Source organism: Oxyura jamaicensis, chromosome 1 (genome assembly GCF_011077185.1).
Source record: "Oxyura jamaicensis isolate SHBP4307 breed ruddy duck chromosome 1, BPBGC_Ojam_1.0, whole genome shotgun sequence".
In the NCBI taxonomy this organism is placed as follows: Eukaryota; Metazoa; Chordata; class Aves; order Anseriformes; family Anatidae; genus Oxyura; species Oxyura jamaicensis.
The window spans coordinates 94,567,325-94,588,186 of NC_048893.1; the positions used below are offsets into that span (position 1 = coordinate 94,567,325).

Consider the following 20,862-nt stretch of genomic DNA (forward strand, 5'->3'; position numbering starts at 1 on the left):
ATGGTGGAAGCTAAAGACAGGTTTAGTCTACGTGGAAGTCACAGCGGGGTTTATACATGATGCGAACGTCATTCACCAGTGGTGTTTGCACATCATTTGAATGCAAACACTGTGGAAAGATGAGGTGTTGTTTATCAAGCTCCTCATTTGCATAGTGAAACAGGATAAGCCCACGTTGCAGAGCTGATGCCTGAGTTAGCTGTGGGCCAGCTGGGGTATGTCAGGGAGCATGCTGGCTGTATAAGTACAGTGCTCCAGCCTAGGAGCATAGTCACTACTAAAGCTCACTAGTATGCCAACAGCATGAAATGTGGCCTCATTGCTCTTGGGTCCCTTTAAACTCCGTTCAGTTTAACAGGTACTTTCTGGAGTTCTAATTTGGATGTGGTAGCTTGGGCCTTAGAAATGCCAGTTGTTTACCAGGGAAGCTTGGAGGGACTGACAGGCAGAGGAACTGCATGTTATCTAAGCTTATTCACCAATAAGCTTCAACTTCTTGATATTGTAGGTGTCTCCAAACTCTTACCCTGGCACTGTGGCAGCTGCAAGTGGCAGGACATATTGGAAGTGCTCATATATGAGCATATATTTGATCTTAACAAGTATTACTAGAATTTGGGGTTGATATACATGACTGGAATGTTTTTTATCAGTGGGTTTAGTCCTATTTGTTTAGAATTACATGGATGAAGGGATAGGAGAGGGGAGCTGCTCTCCACATAAAAAAAAAAAAAAAAAAAAAAAGGCTTTTACCAGTTTCTGAGTCAAGTACAAGTCTAAAGCAAATAAAATTAACCATCTTCCTTCAGCGTTCTTCAAGGAGGCAGGGAAGGACCCACAAATCATACCACAGAACAGGATGACTGGCCTTCTAAGTAAACACATACCATGTATGTGTTTACTTAGAAAGGGGAAAAGTATTTTTCTGAATGACAGATCTTCAAAGTGCGGTAGTCCTAACACTTTCTTGGGCTTTGCAAAAACTGTAGACAATTTCCTGGCCCAAACAATCATTACTCAAATGTGGACACAATTTTGGTCAATATTTCACATTATCTGGGCAGATATAAAAAAAACTGGTCTCAGAACTAGAAACTAGTAGCAGCCTAAGTACAGATGATTATGTTGGTTACACCTGCACAAGCTGAAGTGCCCATTACACATAAATACACAGAGGTACTTCACTCATTGAAAGGACAGCTTGCACTAAGTTGGGAACTGTTATAAAACCAAATCAGTGAGGACAGTGAAAAACATAAAAGAGATCAAAAGCTATGGCCAGGATAATTACAGTGGGTGTTCCTAAAGTGAATTAAATAAATTGGTAACAGTTGCAATGAAATTTGTTCCTGATAAGATAGAAATGCTAGAACTGTAAATCATAGTCCTTAGAAAGAGATTCCTGTTCTCTGTATGGGGAATAGTCAGAGTGTACTCATACTGATTAAGGAGAAAATGCTGTTGAGTTTAGCATTCACCACAGACAATTATTAAACCATGTCCCCTGAACCCAGCCCTGACCTTATATTGACAAACCATAGCAGCTACAAATATTTTCATCCCATTCTGCCCCTACTTCAGATGATAAAGTCACTAAACATTACATATATATGCAGTCCTGTTCTCTTCAGAGTACTGTTCACTTTTCCAACCTGAAGCATTTTTATATTTCTGCCACTAACACTGCCAACCTTGTAAAAAACATATTGGCTTTACTCAGGTTCAGGTGTTCTGAGCTTCGTCGTTTTCTTGGAACATTTATTTCTGGGATTAAAAAAAAAAAAAAAAAAAAAAAACAATTCCACTAGAAACAGTAATAATGAGCTATTGTAAACAGGTTGCTGAAAACTGAAAATTGTCTATCCCTTGGGTTTATTACACCAAGATTGGATGTTTTTTTAAAAAAGAGTGTTTCAATAAGCATTCTAAAAAGGCCAGAAAATGAGTCATTTTTCTACTCCTATGTCTGCACCACAGCTTTCTCTTTAATGTACTGAGATTTTCAATCTCTGGCTGACCATCAGGCAATGACATCAAATTCACTTTGAAAAAAAGTAACCAGAGAAAAGCTGTGTTTTTTATTTCCCAGCTCAACAAAACTGGGGATGGCAGAGCGGATTTTGTTATTAAATTGAGCAGCTTCAGTTGCTGCTGGAGCATTGCTACAAATCATTATTTTAGAGGGATTAGTGATTTTCACAATGGAGGTTCTACAGATTTTCAAGATAATTACTCCTCAGGAGAAAAAATAGAATTGTTTTCAGAGGGGTTTATCTTCACACAAGCCATTGCTATTCTCTTTCATTTTAAAGGTTTAAACATAACAAAAGAATTCCTTGATGAGCATGGAATTTTTTAATAAATAGCAAGAAAGATAAAGTCTATAATACTATTTTTAAAAGCGCAATTACATAAAAAAAATAAAAAAAAATAGCATTCTAGGATCAATTTCTACAGTAATAATAACTGGGTTAATGAATTACATAGTTTTTTTTGGTAGTAGTAGTCAAACCTTTAAACACACAGCGGATTGCACCTGCAGTTTCCTAAGATAGACATTGAATTTAGAAAGATCAATCACTGATTTTTCGCAGTTAGCTTTGTAACAGGGTATGCTGAGAAAAAGCTAGGTCTACAGAAGGCTCCCAGTAAGACACAGAGAGACTGGGGGAGGATTAAGATCTATACAAATACTTTTTTTCTAAAAAAGGCTTGTGGGATTGTAGAGGAAGAGAACCAAAGAGACAGAAGTGCAAACAAGCCGCAGGTAAGTTAAGCTGTGTGGATGTATTTACTTTCCCCTGGCAATAAGTAAAACAGGAGTATTATTGGCAATGGTATTTTCTTCTCGTTACTCTTTTGTTTCTTATTCACATGGGAAATGAAGGGGGACTGGTACCAGCCATAGCCAGCTCTTGGAATAGAAGAATTAGCAATGTACAAAAATATATCCAGGAAAAGGTCCAATAGCTTTGGACCCCAGGTATTCCTTCCAGTAACACATGGGAGAAAGTAATTCCACTTTTGTCAGTCACTCTCCTCCACAACAGTGAGAAGATGTTGCTGAACTTTCAAGAAGTTGGGAGGAGTTACTGAGATCTCTTATCCTCTGAAAATCTGGAATAAAGACTATGCATAATCACAGACTGGGATGAAAAATCTCTAGAAAGACTGCTATGGCTTGACCAGCTAAATTGTATCAAATTATTTTCCATATTTCTATTATGTACAACCTTTTACAGATTGACAAAGCAGAAATAACCAATTCTAAAAATTCTTTAACTAGCCCACCAGTACCATAGGGCCTGTCAGGTCATTAAGACAGGCCCTATGGTACTGGTGGGCTAGTTAAAGAATTGGAATTGGAATGGAAAAGAAAAATAAAGCTGTTATACTTAAATATATATATATATATATATATACACAGAGAGAAAAATACTTTTACGCAGTAAAAATTAATATGTGGTTCTATAATCTCTAGATTGCAAAATAGTTCAGAGAGCTTGTGGAAGAGTTTTAGGAAAACCAAGGGACAGAGGAGTAAATGAATGATGATTTTTAAAATGACAATCCTGATTTTTAGCTTGTGGAGACAGAACTCAGGAAACCAAGAGCTCAAAATGACTTCTGCCAATACACTGAAATAAGAATGTTGGTAAAATAACATTATATAGAGAAATAGATGCATAAATATAGTAGAAAATAAAGTAATTTTAAAAGGTTTCTAAGTGTGACTCACGCTAACACCTCCCTCAATGTATAAGGTTTTGGCTCTCAAGACAGCCTGCATGGTGCTCCTCAGATGTGAGCTGCTAGAAACTCAGCACAGTGTCTGATACTGGCCTGTGCTCACCTATTCTCACTGAGTTTAAAATATGGAGATGATCATTCTGAGATGTGCTGTCAACATAATTTAATTTCTTGCTTTTTCTCCAGTCCAAACTTGAGGTATCTTCTCACAGATTATCAGTTCATCAGGCTACTGAAAAATCAGTTGAGGTACTTTAAGCAATAGGCATACAAAGACATTTATAAGTCGTGAAAAGATCTGTCTCTGAGTCTACTGTCAGTCATTTGTTTCCTTTGGTAGGACTTATGCAGACAGTCCTTACCACAACTGATGACCAGTACTATACCATTGCCAGCGGAATTTCTCAAGCCCTCACTATGCTCATCCACAGAAAACTTTAGCACTCTTTCTTCTCCATGGTCTGAAGAAGGCCAGACTGCTTGGGTCCATCCACTAGAGACTTCCAAACAGAAGAAGACCGTGACAAAACAAACAAGCCAAGAGCCTGGCTTAGCAAGTAAATGCAATGTAACAACATAAATTTTCATTTTTGTTGTTGTTTTGTTTTAAATAATATTTGGATGTACTGAATAGGTTTGCTTCACTCAGCCTCACTGTGTAATGAACTGCAGACATAGGAGCATTTCTATAGCAAAAATGTAGAAACAGCTTGCTAGCAGCTTGCAGATTTTGCTTCATGCTGACACAGTACGCTTCTCAGACTTAGATCTCTAATCTGTTAATAAACAGACAATGTCAGGACTAAGTTTTAAAATCAGCAGAGAGTCAAGTTCTGCTTGTGCAGCTGGAACATCATTGCAATCAACAGAACAAAGACAAATTACACTCAAATAAATAAAAGCAGAATTGTGGCCATTTGCTCAAAAAATGACCTTTCATCTCCAAGGAGCAATGATATATTTTCAGGAGAATGCAATCAGCCATGTGAGCAAGGTCACAATTATTTCCAGTGACACTGCAGCCAGAACCATCAGTGTTCAACAGCTCTACATTCATTTCCCCCAAATCTTTTCCAGTGCAGATGTTTGCTCAGTTTACAAACCAAATTCAGCATGTGCTTTCTCTGTCTTTCCTTTGTTATTTAATTATGAATACTAAAATCTCTGGGTCCTGTTATCTTCCTCATTCACTTTGCATGTGTGGGGCTAAATGAAATTAAACAAGCTAGATTCAGATTTAACAGTTCCCTGAATTGAGGAATCTCCAGCAGGTTAAAAACAGCATAGATTTTCCAGCTGCTTCTTTCCTCAGACTGGTGCAAAGGATGACTGACCTTCTCAGGGAAAGGGGCACAGTACAAATTAACAAAATCTGTCATTACAGCTCAATGATACACCAAGGAAATCCCAATGAGATATAGAGGAGGGCAAAAAAATTGTCCCTCTTTGAAAGGTAAAGAATAATTTTTAAATACTTGTTTTTCACTCAGCTCTCTTGACCTTGTTTTTGTTTTTGTTTTTTCTCCCACCAGTATCATAAAATCATGCATTGTGCTGAGCTAAATAAATCATGCACTGTGATACGTGACAGATCCAAGCCCTTGAAGAATCACAGTACTGAGATGCTGTTTTACATTTGATAAAAACAAACACAAAATGTCATTTGTTTAAATACATAAATCCACAGTATTATTGTAAGTCTTAATGCAGTTCAGAACCATGTTAGGGCAGTGGGTGCAGTGTGAAGAAGAGGAAAGTAAGCAAAGTCCTTGTCCCCTAGCTGTGCCATCCCCAGGGCATAAGCTGTACCGAACATGCTGTGAGCATTGCTGGTGGCAGTGCCCACCTCATGAGAAGGGTATATGTAACTCCTTCCAGTCAGTGTCTGGGCAGCAGGGATATCTCTAATTTCATCTTCTCCAGCTAGGTTTCCTTCTATTGCACACTTATTCATCAGTGTCTTTTAGACAAACATGTACTCTGCTGACAGACAGTGATTCTGGGTATGTTACTCGGATTCATGTTTCAGATGGTTTTGTCCTTTGATGAGGTTACATTTGTGTGCTAACTCTCTGTTATGCCTTATTAACCTGTCTCTTCTGAAAAGCAAGCCATTCTTTACTGCTGTAACATCATTGAAATCAATGGTAAGACAGGAATAATGCAGCATAAATTTAGGATCAATACTCATTTCCCCAAGACTTTTCACTGCGTGCTGTAAAAATGTTCATGGATCCATGTTTGAGTCTTAGAGAGATTGACACATAAGTATTCCATTTATTAAGAGAGTCCTGAAAATGTGAACATGTGTAAACTATTGGACATGACTTTTAAAAGTGCCACCTATGCCACTAGAGCATGTGTTATAATACAAGAGCAACAAAGCTGATGCACAGTTCTGCTGAAAGCTATTTCTGAAAGACAGGAGTGCAGCTGAAATCGTACCCATGGCAATGTGATTATTAGGAGGCCCGTGCAATGAAGTCAGTGGAAAAACCACAGCTGGCTTCTATGGGAATTGAAAGGGCTCAATGACTAGTCATCTGAAAATAAAAAGACAAGGGGAAAAAGCCTGGTACAGATTTGCTGGGTGCAGAAAAATCCTCACTGCCTGTGGAAAATTACAGCTGCCAGATCACAGGGTATATTGTGAAAGCTGCTTTTATGTACATCAGAAGTATTGCTTTCTATGATGATCCAGTGATAAAGTACATCCTGAACTGTTGCTTCTTTCATGGATATGCTGCTTCCTTTCTGAGATGATACTCTCAAAAGTGTAAATTCCTTGTGTGACAAAGCAGGTAGTAATAGGAAGATGTCCAGAGTGACAGATATTACTCTAGACAGGTTTTAGGCAAGATGCAATCCTAACTTTTGCTGCCAAGATACAGACATAACTCAACTACTGTTAAAAGTCAGGAAAGATTTCTGCTCCCTGACAAGCCAAATTTTCTAGAGTAATATGAAATTCTTTCACATTTAACCAGTGCATCCGGAGATGCTTTTCTTACTTCAGGTTTCTCCCTCCTGGCATGCTTGCCAGGGCCCAGCACCTGGTGTCAATAAGAATAGCTCCACAGGCTTCATCTAGTCTCCTAGATTTATGTCTTTTTACACAGCTGATTATTGCTCCTCATATATTTTATTTTGGCTTCATAATCCTGGTCAGTTCGGTCTATTTCTATGAATTATGAACATTGAACTGGTGATGCAAAGACACAGGCAAAGCTTAAGAGCAGGGCAGCTTTCTCGTTTTACCTTCCATGAAGGAGAGTCAAAATCAAATCTAAACTGGGAACATCCCATTGATTGGGATGTTATCCACATGCAATTTAGTTAAATGAAGAAATAATCATCATAGTGCCCAACAACACAGAAACTATATGGTAATAAACTGAAGGCCTGTGGTTAGCTATTAAATTTTGTACAGAGCAAACAGATTTAGGAATTCATAGCTCATTTCAATCTCTCAAAACAAATCTGATGACTAAGTAATTTGCTAATTGCTACTAGACTATGCAGTTTCCAGGGATACCTTAATCACTGTGCTCAAAGAGTAGTATTCTAATAATATTGCTTTTTTTAATTAGTTCTGAGAAGAAGACAGTTTGAATGGTTTCTCCTATTGATATGCTAAACACAAAAAAGTGCCTCACCTTCAATTATTTCTAGTTTTTTCTTTGGTTTCTGGAGTACAAAAGAGGTGAGCTGCAATTAAAGCTGTCATTCAATTTTAAATGACATTGCCGGACAGAGTTTAAGTAACTTTTGGATAGAAAACGAAGTATTAACCAGCACAGCACTGGCATCTGCTGCTTACCTCCGAATCCAGGTCTCAGTGCAAAGTCATGGTCCTCTATGCGAAGAAGCTGCTCAGATTTAAGTGGCCGTACTTTGGTGCTGTCAAGTTTCCTCATTTTAATTTCTCGTTTGCTATGTTTAAAAAAAAAGTAAGAAACTTCATTTTTTTCCCTGCCTGACAGAAGGCTAAATGAAGCAGGGACTCAAGAATCTGGACAGTTGAATCTGCAGCAATAAGGGAAACAACTGTGTTAATAAAGATGGGGAGATACATATTGGAAAAGGTGGATAAATCAGGTATGAGGGCACCCAAGTTCATGAGGAACACCCATTACATATAAGAAATCCCCTCAGAGACTGTATCTATCATTATATGAGAAATTATAGCCAAATGAAAAAAAAAAAAAAAAAAAGGTATTAACTTCTTTCAACACAGATTTGGGAATAACACCACTAATCCATAATTTTAAACCACTTCATACATTATCCATATTACAAAGACAATTACACTTTTTATCATAAATCTTTTTTTTTTTTTTTTTTTTTTTCCTGAGAGCTCAAATGAATCAATATTTTTTTTCTGAGGGACTTTGAAACTGACAGTTCTGGATCCAGGAACTCGTTTTTTGAGATCCTCTCAAACATCCCTCAGTTGTGGCCAAGTTATATGCTAACATGTAATTTCCCATTTGTTTGTTGCTCATTAGCTCACCCCTTGTTTGCTGCCAGACACGCAGTATTTCTTTGCATCATAGACGTCCTGTCTCTGTGTTTTTTTCTCATGTCACACATAACCAAGCTTCTGGGTAGCACAGAGGCAACACAGATGAATCTTTCTGTTTGGATGCTCTCAGTAGGATGTCATGAATTCTGTTCTTCCTATTGACTGCTGCTAACTCTCTTCCCTTTGCAGAATGTACTGCCACCACATCCCAAACTCCTTGACAATTTTACTACGTGAGAAAGGCACTGATGTGCTGGGCCTGCATCTAAAATGATCTGCAGCTGTCCATCACAGTGCAGCCTCCTATTTCATTTTTTCTGTACACAGAAAGCACGCCACAGACTGCAGGGTGGTCTTATCCTAGAGTATTTGGGTTATAACACAGACAAGATCTGGCAGCTGGGAGACACAGCCTTTTGAAAGAATCTGTTATATTACTTGCTTCTGCTCTGATGCTTCCTTCGATCTCCACTCCTTGTTGTATGGCCTGCTCTAAGTGGCTGGCTCCAAGTAATGGCAGAGCTAGCCAAACCTCAGCTGGAGCATTGTGTCTAGTTTTGAGCTTCCATTTTATAAAAGGTGTGGGAGGATCCCAAGAAACCAGTGCTGTTTAATTTGGAGAAAGAAGACTGAGGGAACATATCACAGTCTTCAGAAGACATAATGAGCTTTTACAGGGCCCTTTGTTCCATATCCACTCCCAGACAGGATGGGCAGTGGCAACAAGGGAGGCATGTGGTACCTCCTGGTGAGAACAGTGAAACGCCGGAACAGATTGCCTGGAGAGGTGTTGAGACTCCTTTCACTCAGACTATATAAAAATTGGTTTGTCAGATATCTGTAGGAATGTCTTAAACACAGCTGCTTTGCCACAGGCAAGGGAATTTCCCTTGAGAGAGATCATTTCTTTCATGCCCTCTGTGACTCTCTGAGACTTTCCAGAGAGCAACTGTAACTGTTACTTTAGACTGAATGATCAAAATTTGTTCTAAAGATTTGCCCTGTAGTCAAGCACTGAGTAGGATGAGGTATGAGATACCTTAGGATACGGAGCAGCTGTATTTACTTGGGCTCCCCCTCCTCCTTTTAAATAATGAAGGTCAAGAGATTACAATGCTATGTCACAGGGATGCTGCAGTGTCACCAGCTGTTTGGCTATTCAGAACCATTAGCCTTGACCAAGCTAACCTACCTGCATATTCTTGAATGTCTCTGGCAGTGTTGCCTGAACCAAATTATCAGGGCAAACATCCATCAGGCATTTCAAAGAAAGACTTCAGTTCCCTTGGAAAAAAAATTACGTGGATGCTAAAATGAAACCTCATGCTTCAGAGAATTAAAACAGCCGTAATAAAGCCTGTGTCAGAGCAGAACAGGCAGTAGAAACAAACACCTGCAATACTCCACAATAGGCACGTGGGGAAATTCTGCTGCTTGGGAACTGGTATAGGAGGAAATGATGAATTATGTTCAGAAAGCCACGGCACAGCTAGTACAGTTTGGAAGCACTAGGTTATTTGTTATCAAACGTGCCAAGGAGGATACCTGTCTGAGGCTCTGATGATTTCACTGGAAGAAGCAAGCTAAAGCTATGCTATATTTATTATAACTTCTTACTGGAAACAACTAGGTGACAGAGGAAAATGTTCCCTAGCAATATCAAGAGGCAAAATATAAGCAACCAGGGCAGGAGATTTCTTCTTAATAAGCCTCTGAAAAAGATGCTATGGGATTTTGATATTCTTTCTGTGTTCCTGTTTGAGGACACAATAAACAAAAATGCTGCCTATGTGAAAATCATCTTTTGTGCCCACTTAGTTGAATAGCATCTTCAACCTGATGTTGTATATACAAATGCTGGAGCAACTATAAATATTTCTAGCTGCTATCAGAAATAGTTGTTGAAACAAGGCAAGATCTTGCAGGAGTCAGAAGAGAAGCTACAGTACAGAATGTACTTTCATTACAAATATGTGGCATCTTTTTTTCAATACCTTCCTTTGGCAGATTTTTTTAATGGTAAAGGAAAAAAGCTTACATGCAGAGGTATGTTCTCATGGTACTTGGAGTTAATTTCATGGACACTGGTAACATTGCACATGTAAAGGTACCAAAAATTTTTAAAATCCCATTAAAAATTCTATTTTTTTAATACACTTCTGCTTTACTTTTTTTCTCCTCATTGCCTGCTTCTCCCACCCAAGGCTAAGAAGCGTTCTCCAGCAAATATTCCTTTAACATCAGCATCTGGACTCCAGATGTTGTTCCTTGGCTAAGAGTTAGAGTATTAAATTGTCCTCACTGCAGCATTAAAGTTATTTAACTGGTGACTCAAAGGGAATTGCATGCATGTATTTGTTTACTCCCAAGAAATCCTAGACCCATATCTAACTATTGATCAGTACCACACCATTGTGTAATCATCAGCAGATGTTTTCTTGAGTGCTCCTTCCCATGGGGCCAATTCCGTTAAAAAGCAGAAGAGACAGATCTAACCAGTGTAGGTCTCAGAACAGCTTCTCAAGGTCAGTCAAGACCCTAGTGGTGTGCTAGTTGCCAGTGAAATATTTTTCAGTCCCACAGAAGCACAGCAAAGACCTAGATTATATTTTGGTGGCCTGGCACCATGGCCTCTTTATCACGCAGCTTTGGTCAGAGCACCATAATCTAGGAGTCTAAGGGCAGTCATAGATTCTGCACCCTCGTTGTATGGCAGACATCAGACTCTGGTGTTTGAGAGGAAAGGTCCACATGCATTTAAGGAAAGGAAATCTCTCCTTACCTGTGTGGAATAGTAGTAATAAATGGAGATCTGACAGGTGGCTTTGTATTGGTATTGATCTGGGCAATGGCAAAAACAGGCTTTTCAGCCTCAGTGAAGCACGTGCTCCAGAAACTACTGCTTCCAGTTATAATAGCTCTTCTTTCTACAGCTGTATTCCAGGCAACATTTTACATTATGCAAATGAAATTGTAGCCTATAAATTCCAAAGGAGGTCATAAAAATCATTTGAAGTGTTTCAGATCACATAGGGAAGACACCCCTTCTGGCATTTATATAGGAAATTAATGGAAGCACTAGCTTTTCAGATGAAAAACAAGTGAGATACTGCTTGGACGCTTCGCTACCCAGTAATGTTACATGGACTCATGGCTCAATGCCTTGGTGTCTGGCAGAGATCTCAAAGAGCAGCTAGTCACTGCCTACAAAACCAAGGGAACTAATTCAGAATCTTTAATAGCAGATGAATACATGGCAGGTTTTTAAGGACAAACTTAGCTGCTCTTACCTAACCTTAATAAGTAACAAGGAGTGAAAGGTGAAAGGTCTGCTTTAGGGAAATTGGATAATTTCTGGCTGAAGTATTTAACCCAATAATGCCAACAGTGGTGTTAAATAACCAGTGGCATTCATGTTTCAATTCTCTGTGCTGCTCATGAGAAAGTCAAAGACTTTGAAAAATCTTAAACTCACATCTCAGGAAGGACTGGTAGGAGTGGCTTTGTTTTCTGTTACACTAATATAATATCCAAAATACCACACTTCTTTTATTACTGCAGTATGGAAGTAGAGGAGAAAAAAATCTCATCACATTCAAAAGAAAACTAGGTGAATTTATGAAAAGGGTACTATGAAGGACCCTTTTGTGGAAAGAATACCATGAAGGACCCTAAATTTAATGGCTATCAGGTTCTTTTCAGTGCTGTGTCCCTGAGATACTCTAACTACTATCAAATCAAAGATAACCAAAAGGTAGAACTACAGAAATCTTATTCCCAGGAAGGTATCTGGAGTTATACAGCACTGTGATCTCTGAAACTTCTAACACACTTATCAAATTTTGAAACCCAGAAAAAGTAAGCATCAAAACTGTACAGTTCTCTCTCTCTCTCACTGCATTTCCAAGAGTTCAGTAACATCAGCAACATGCACTGTCAAAATGCCTAATATTTGGATAGTCAAATGTTTTGTTCTTTGCTTTAGGAAATGGACCATGAGAATAATCTCTTTCTCATGTACTTTTGGTTAATGCTTTAAAATCTTCTTTACAAGAGAATGCAGACAAATAGCTTTGGAGGGAGAATTGGGTTACTCTATTAAACCAGTGGAACTTGTAGGTTAAGTAACATTTTCACATGGGATTCTTTCTAAAAGGCCACCCATTTAACCAAAGCCATCTGTCAGCTGTGTCCCTAATAACTCTAGGGCTGGCTGAAAGGTTTTTCCCCATAAAGAAAAAGAGGAAAGTCGGACCCTGTTGCAATGTACTGGAGGATAATGCTGCCTTTAGAAATAAAACCAGAGTGAGACTCAAACAAAGAGAAATTAAACGTATTTGGATCCTTTCCACAGAAAAGCTGATTTGCAGCTGTTAAGCTTTGGGATCTTCTGTGGCTCAGATTCTGCAGCCTTCTTTCCAGTTCCAAATTTTAAATCACAAGGGCCTAGGAAATGAAGATATGGAAGGCTTTGCCTTGTGTAAAGAAAACTGCTACTCTATTCAGTGTTAGCTGAGAACATGGTGCTGCCGTTCCTCCTGGTTTCTATTCTGTTAACACATTTCTTCTGCCTGTCTCACAGGCCTGTCCTATGGATCCATTTGTTGGTATTAGTAAAGACCTATGAAGATGTAGAGGATACTGTGCTAATATAGTTACTGTTGTACAGCAAGAGGTAATCAAACAATGTCCAGCAGGATGCCACCACATTTGCTGTCTCCTACCATCAGGTTTCTCTCCCATTTTTTTGTTTGTTTGTTTGTTTGTTTGTTTAATTTGTATGCCAGTGATGGAGGAACTCCTCTCAGCTATTGCAGAACAGGTTAAATGCAAATATTAGCTTAAGTTTCCCTTTTACCACTAATAAAAATGTATTAGCTCAGCTTAACACAGACCTCCTTTACCCCTACAGCACTAAGGAGTTATTTTATTCTGTTTCCATTTGATTCTTAGCTGCTTCCTGAGACTAGTAAAGCAACATATTAGACCTTATTTTGACATTAGTTCTAGTTCTGTTTATTTTGTTTTATTATTACAAATAATCATGCACTAGCATTCACTCTAAAACTATCAGTGTTTGAAACACTCTGCTAAGTAGGCATTCTTTTCATGAGTTTTTGGCTTAGACTGAACTTGATCCTATGACCTTGAGGATCCAAGGTCATTCCTATCCAGAAATACTGAGCAATATAACATCTCCAGGCACTTCCATTGTGTCACTCGGATATTTTCTCTTGCTTTGAATTGCTTAACCATGATTTTAACAAGACATGTAAGGACTCAAAGATATGTCACTGCTGGATTATCACATAAAGAGTGATACACAAGGTAAACAGCTGTATGCCTGCTACAAAGCATGTAACTTTAAAAACAGCTCAACCACATCAGAGGAGTCCAATTAGGTTACTTTTCCTCAATAGGTGATCAGTATGAACAAACAATGAGCCCATTTTAATAGGGTGTCAAAGACAGGGAAAAGTTTTGCATCACTTCTCCTTCCTTAAATAGAGCTACTTATTACACTGTTTCCTACCATCCAGCAAAGAGATATTTTACTTGAATTATCACTGGTAGTTAGTGGTCTGTTTACATGCTATGAGATTGATCTGGAAACACATTCAGAGGCCTCACACGGAAGATGTGAAATTGCATTTGTGGGAAAAAGCACAAACACTTTGCACAGAAATTTATATGTAAAAAGCTTTGTATCACTATTCCTTTTAAATGAATTACTTGATTGGAAAGACTAAGAACAATTTCCCTTCCAACGTCTTAAAAGCATAGGCGTATTCCAGAACGGGAGCACATTGTGTCATCACTAAAAATAAAGTACAATTTACTTCATTTAGTGCCATAAAAATGTCTTATGCATCTTGACAGTGTAGCTACTCTGCTGTGTAGTTAATGGAAGTCACTTTCAAACATTGACATCAAACTCTGGAATGCATTTCTACTTCTTGTAAGGGAAGTGAGGACAAAAATACTCAGTTCATCACAATAGTATCCTGGTATCACACAACTTAAAAGAGCTGTGTGGGGGTGTGAGTGTGTACATGCCTGTGTATACACGAAGCATACATGAAATCACATCATGAAATGTCTAATTATGAAAAATCTCTGACAATTAATAGTTACCATTTCTGTTTTGGGAACACCCTATACATGTATTATGCAAAGCATATACTCAGAAACTGGCAAAACAGGACAGTGAACAAATAGGGAGCATCAAAAAGTTGCTGACAGACAGCACGAAGTTTATCAGATGAACACAGACAGAGAGAATATATTGCTTACCTGTTATGCTTTCTTAAGAATGAGAATTGTTGCCGATGATGACGATGGTGATGCTGACTTTGAGAACTGTGTAGCACTGCCGTTGGCCACAGACAGGTGAGGAGCAGAAGTTTCATGACCAGGACCATCTCTTCCAAAAGAGAAATGCACCTGATCAGCCAATCCACCTTGCTGACTTTTTAGTGCTTTTACTGTTTAGAAACAGCATATCACACAAAGGATGCATGTGAAGCAAGGCATCACTGAAGACAGAAGACATAGGCATCCCAGCTCTGATAACCTCTCTGAGTTCCCCCCATATTTTGGCAAATCATTAAAATTCCTTAAGCTCTACATTCCTGTGGCATTTGCTGTCAAACCAGAAGCACCTTGCTTTTAGAAATGTAGTAGATAGAGCAAATTTTTTTGCCAGGCTGCAGTCTGATCCATTGCTTCCACTCTTTCAGCATAGGCGCATATTTGAGTTCTCCATCACTCGCTCAGTAACCTCTTCAACATAGCCTGTGCAGGCAAAGTGATGTCAAACATTTAATCCCCCTTAAATCCCACAGAAAACCATACAAAAATCTGCTTTAATGACAAAGGTCTCTAAATTAATCTTTCTTTCTATGTATGTGTGTATCTGCTCAAAATAATTTTCTGTACAGATCAAGCTCTTTCATTAACTGGCTACATTGCATTGTCTTCCCAACCATTAAGATCATTTCTGATTCTGTGATCTGCAGCAGTAGAAAGCATTTTGTCTGTAGATACAGAAAGCATAATGTCATGAAACAAGTCCAGCCTACAGATGAAGCCTTGTTTCAATACTCCCCATTAACATTTGGAAATACTGACAATCTTTTTTTTTTTTTTTTTTTTTTTTTTCTTCCCCAAGCTCTGGAGCTATCTATTTAATTTATCCTAAATATACAAGGCATGTGCACATCTAATATCTACCACCCCTAATGTTATCTTGATTTTATTTAGACTGCCCTGCCTGTTCAATGGCAGATTGAATTGCAAAACATTAACAAAATGTTGCTTAAGAGATAACTTAAGACTGCCAGCTTCTCCTATTAAAAGTGGTAAGATTTCTTGTGGACTTCAAACTGGGCAATACTGGACACACTTTCTCAACTGACACAATCAATTTATCCTTTAAAACCATCAGCAAGTTCAGTAATTACCAAAATTGACAGCATGTGTTAATTTTTCTATATCTACAAAATGAGAGAGATGAGATTGAAAGTCAGGGAGATGGAAATCCCCACCCCTATCTGACAGAAGTAGAAGTAATTCAGGTCTCTCAGCAGTAGGCTTCTTCCTGAGTCGAACGGAGGGAAGAAAAAAAAAAAACAAACAAACAAACAAACAAAAAAAAACACCACCCACCATTCTGTCAGCTGAGACTATTAACACCACAGCATAACAGGATAATCATTTTGTGATGAAGACATCTGCCTCCTCAGAAGTCCCTTGGGATTCTCAACTAACTTTATTTGGCCCAAGAAGTAACTATCAGATGCAAATTATTTCCAGGAGGAGATTACCAAATAATTCCTGCTGATTTTTTCTACTAGGAGTTGAACAGCTATCTTCCTGTGACTGGAAAAGTAAAAAAAAAAAAAAAAAAAATCCTTTCCCAATCAGTATAAAAATGTAACAGTGTTAGATTAGCTCAATGGTTTCCAACCCCATTATCCCTCTCACTCTACATTGTTCATGGTTTAGTCCTTTCCTGGACTCACGGAAGATCATTTGCAGCCTGATCCAGGGTTAGCCAGATAGTGTTTCCAGCAGGTGTTAGTGTATTCCCAGGGTGGAGTTTCTGGAGAAGGAAAACATATATTTGACTATGCCAGAGTATATAAGACCTTTAACAGGTTCCATTAATTCACACTATGGTTTAGAGGGAAAAGGAAAAATAAATAATAACTCTAGTAAGAATTTATTCCAGGTAGAGATAATACTTGTTTCCTAGTCAGTTTGGCTAAGCTGTCTCGTTTCATCCAGCCTACATTTATCAAAGTATCAGAATACCCAATTAAATCACAATAGAGAAAATACCCAAGAGCCTTTGGGTCCTCCTCTCTCCCTGCCCAAGCACAGACCCAACAGTAGCAGATCAGATATAAAGTTAACTACACTGCAGGCTGTGTGGCAAAGGTGTTACTGCAATTCTGCATGTTCAGCTATCTGCACACTCTTCAGTGTTAACTCATTATCAACCATTGTCCTCAACCACAAATAATTAACATGTACACACCGTCTTCCTTACTAATAGTAATCATCCACATTGTTTCCAGAGACTTTGGAGAGAGCTATATTGTAGAGGTTAACATCACCCTTATCTGAAACTGGTAGTTATTATCCTCACTAAGGAGGATAGAAGGGAAGGAGAGGTTACCCACCAAGCTCTTTGACATGAACCTGAGGCTAGATCACATCACACTGATGCGTAGATGTGTTGACTTTGTGTGCTGACCTTGAGGAAGTCAAAAGAGTCCATTAAAAATAGGAAAATATTACTTTGTGTAATTACTTTGGCTGGAAAATGGAATGCTTAGAGCCCCTGCTCCAGGGATAGAGCAAAGACAAATGACTTGGCTTTGCAGAATGACTGCCTGCTCCTGGCTAAGCTGCATATGGATGTCCCTTCCTCCAGAAGGTACATCAACCAAGAAGGGAGTCTTTAACAGAAAGAGGTAAGTGATATTTTCATTCAGATATCAGCACCCTGCTGTTTATTATTCCTGGCTGTAGCGTGAAATTCACCACTAAGCTGTGGTGCTAAAATAAGTGCTCCATGGAGGATTTCCAAAAGATGCTCAGTGTTCCTTTCACTGTTCCTGCTTTAGTCAAAAAAGAGGGGTAGATAAACTGGCATATTCCACCACCTTCACATCATTGGTATCATAACACTAAATGTTACCTTGATGAGCCTTGAGCAAGCGCACTGCAAGCCTTAGCACTATTTCTCTGTCCTTATCTATGGAATATTCCCAGAAATTAATTCTGTCTAGCCCACACACATGAAGTCCTTGGGAGGGACTCCTGCAGAGTGAAATGGTGAACACTTCCATTAATGGCTGTGTAATATCGATGAGGGCAACTAGATGTCACCCACAGCAACAGGGTTTCTTCATATTAGAGTTGTTTTAATTTCCTCTAGGTAAGAGAGCATTACACAGAGCAGATTATAATAACATTATAAATTACCATTAAGAAAACAGGTTAATCTCCAATGCATTTATCAGTAATCAATTCTAAAAGGATTATTTTTTGCAGAAGAACAAATACTTTGCTCGTTTCAGGCAAGTTGCTAACAGCTCCTTGTGTTTAAACACAGTTAAAACATTGTCTCTTTGCTACCATTACATATTTCTTTAAAGTTATCCCTTCTCTGTAGCCCATGAAATGTTTGCAATGCTTATCTTTCAAGGAGAAACCCAGTGTGTGCTTATAGTGCATGAGCTTATTAGAACAGTTTACAAACAAACAAGCAAAAGAAACAAAGGTAAGTACACCACCTAATATCAGAAAATGAGATGCTCCCCTTTCAAAAACAAAATAAAGTTTCAGGTAACTTCAGTTTGGAACTTCAGTTTCAGGTAACTTCAATTTGGAACTACAGACCCCTCTCCACTGCAGATCACAAAACAGCAAATTGACAACAGCTATTATAAAAATGAGAGCAGAAGAATGCCAGAGACACAGAGGCCTGTATTTTTCAGAAAATCTGAGCACATCTTAAGTCTACTTTAAACAATGGGAGCTGAAACACTGCGGCTCATTAGTACTGAAAACCTACAAATTAGCTGTACAAGATGGACTAGAAATACAATGTCAAAAAAGGGTGTAGGTTTACCTGGAATGTATTTTCGTTTCTCCTAATCAGAGAATGAAACAAGGAAAAAAGCATTCTTAAGAGTCTTCTGAAAGATGCACGTTTCTAATACATGTTGTATAAAGTAGAAGGGATAGAAGGTATCTCATACAACTAGCAAATCATAGAAAACAGGTTAACCAGAGCAGTGGCTGTGTGAGTGTATATGAAATACTGCAGTGCAAGAATAAGCAGTGTTTTGCTTTTCTATGGTAACAGGCCCAGCACATAGAGCTTACCGTTTATATTGTGGTCACCTGCAAGAATACAAAAGTCAGAATTAGGGATACTCTGTCCTGTTTATATTAACACAGATGATGAACCAACTCACTAGAATAAGGTGCCTATTCACATCTCCTAACAAGATGAAGTGAGAGGAAAATAGAGACTGAGCATTATGAATCCAGCTTACAGAGCTCAAAATTGATGAAGTGCTTTATTTAACTCTTGCAGCGTGACCCAGCTCTTATGATTCTGTTTCATATGAAGTCTCTTAGTAGGGGTGGCAAGTGAACATTCGTGACTGTCCCAAGTAGTCTGAGGTAACAAACTTGAGGACTGCAAAGCACTGAAACAGAAACAAAACAAAACAAACAAACAAAAAACACAGCAACAAAAAACATGCAAAAGCCAGCAAAACCAACAGCTCAGCTGTGCAAGATATTTGCACAGTGCTTACTCAGATAAACTCTGTGGTTTTACAACCAGCTTAGACAGAACTGCCAGGCTACTGGTGAAACCCTGTCCTCTGTCCAACCCTGCAGCACACTGGCCTGGCACTAGCACAAGTTAGCCTTGCTTCACCAGCAGCAGCTGCTCAGTGGGTTGTTCAAGGAGTGGGCAGCAGCACTGCAGGGAGGATCTGCCCCCTCTGTGGTGACATATGGCTAGGTTGGCTTAAGCCAACCATGAAACTGTACCCTTAATTTCTGTTAGGCGATACAAAAAATAGTCTTAATAGTAACAATACTGAAGAAAGCACATAGTATTTTCCAATGATTATTTATTTTTACTGTAAAAAGAAAGTGCTACTGGTTTCCCTTTTCCCTTTAATGTGATATAAATTTTTTGCATACAAATTTCCAGTGAAATTATGACATTGTTTCATATGTTTTAATATCACACTCTCTGTGAAATTCTCTTATAATCACAGGGAGCACTCCTGGCACTAGACAAAGCCTACAGCAAAGTAAACCAAACTGTAAATGTACAGTCACCAGATACAGTCTACACATCTATATCACATGGATCCACATTGAACCCAGGAGTCTGGTCTCGGTTCTGAAATCCTGCAAAGTTTGGTTCACCTCACAACTGCTTTGGGAAATTGAACATACAGTCTTGAGCATGTTTTTGCAAGAACTTCTCTGTTCTGAAACCTCCTCTAGCCACGGACCTGGAGTCACCATTCCAGACCCTTAAACACTCCCATAAATAGCAGAGGTAAATCTTACCTCTGCAATCTAAACTCTAGAATTGCTATTGGGAAATGATATTAACTCAGAAGCTACTGAGAGAAATACAAAATATTTGGCTTCCAGTTGTCTTCACTGGCATCTGAGTGGTCAATCCATCTTAAAATCAGTACTCTGAAAACTGTACACAGCCAAGTCAGCAAGAAATGCTGATGAGAAATCAAAATCCTAGAAATCAAATATAACTTCAGGACTCTGCTTTTTCCTCTCAGCAGTGAACATCCATTTTTTTTTTGGCTCGTTAAAAAAACGTGCAGTTCATTAAGAAGTAAAGTATAACTAAACAATTGCCTAAACCTCTCTGATTCCTCGCATTCCCTATTTATACAGCCTCTAAATTAAGGATTCTTTCCATTTTGCCATTTTGCCCTTGACAGACTAATCATTTAATTAAATTAATCCCTAAATCCTTTTACTTAGCGTCTACACCAGCAATTTTGAAAGTAAAATAATCAGTTTTACTGCCTCCTATTAAAGAACAATCTGTGTCTTGAGGGATATCTCTGGAAAAAAACAGGCAGCCACATTCATCCTAGATTTACACTTCTAAACTCACTGTTTTCCATGGCAGAAAACAAGGCATTGACTTAACCATTTTGTCTTTCCACTATCTTGTGTTGATCACAGGCATCGGATACAGCTACTGTGCTCCTGCATTCATGTCCATCTCATCCCAGGAGGAGCTTCTAGGGTTTGCGTCTTTGTGTTTGTAGGATACATTTCTTTAAAAATCTTAGTGCCTTTCATGAGTGAGGGAAGAGGAAGGGGGTGGCTTGTAAGCCTGAGCAACTCACAGAAAACAAGGGCTTGCAACAGTTTGGTGTATCCCCAAGAAGGAAGCTAGTTTGCTATCTGTATGGCCTGAACACAGTGCTTCAATATGAAAGCAATATATACTGCTCAATTTTTCTTTTCTTTCTTTCTTTCTTTCTTTCTTTCTTTCTTTCTTT

General features: G+C 38.6%; 1 protein-coding gene across 7 annotated transcripts in view; it reads right to left on the reverse strand.

The window, feature by feature from the left end:
- Positions 1–20,862, reverse strand: part of GABRR3 (gamma-aminobutyric acid type A receptor subunit rho3) — a 60,969-nt gene that overhangs the window by 14,461 nt on the left and 25,646 nt on the right. The window contains exons 1-3 of one of the 7 annotated variants that reach the window (XM_035315225.1): positions 16,267–19,228; positions 14,570–16,156; positions 7,571–7,683 (exon numbers count right to left, since the gene is read on the reverse strand). In XM_035315225.1, the coding sequence (XP_035171116.1) occupies positions 7,571–7,683; positions 14,570–14,697 (241 nt within the window). In that variant the 5' untranslated portion in view covers positions 14,698–16,156; positions 16,267–19,228. Of the gene's footprint in view, positions 1–7,570; positions 7,684–9,017; positions 9,447–9,467; positions 9,975–14,569; positions 19,229–20,862 lie in introns of those variants that run through there. The other 6 variants (XM_035315224.1, XM_035315223.1, XM_035315226.1 and 3 more) reach the window with 6 other exon arrangements.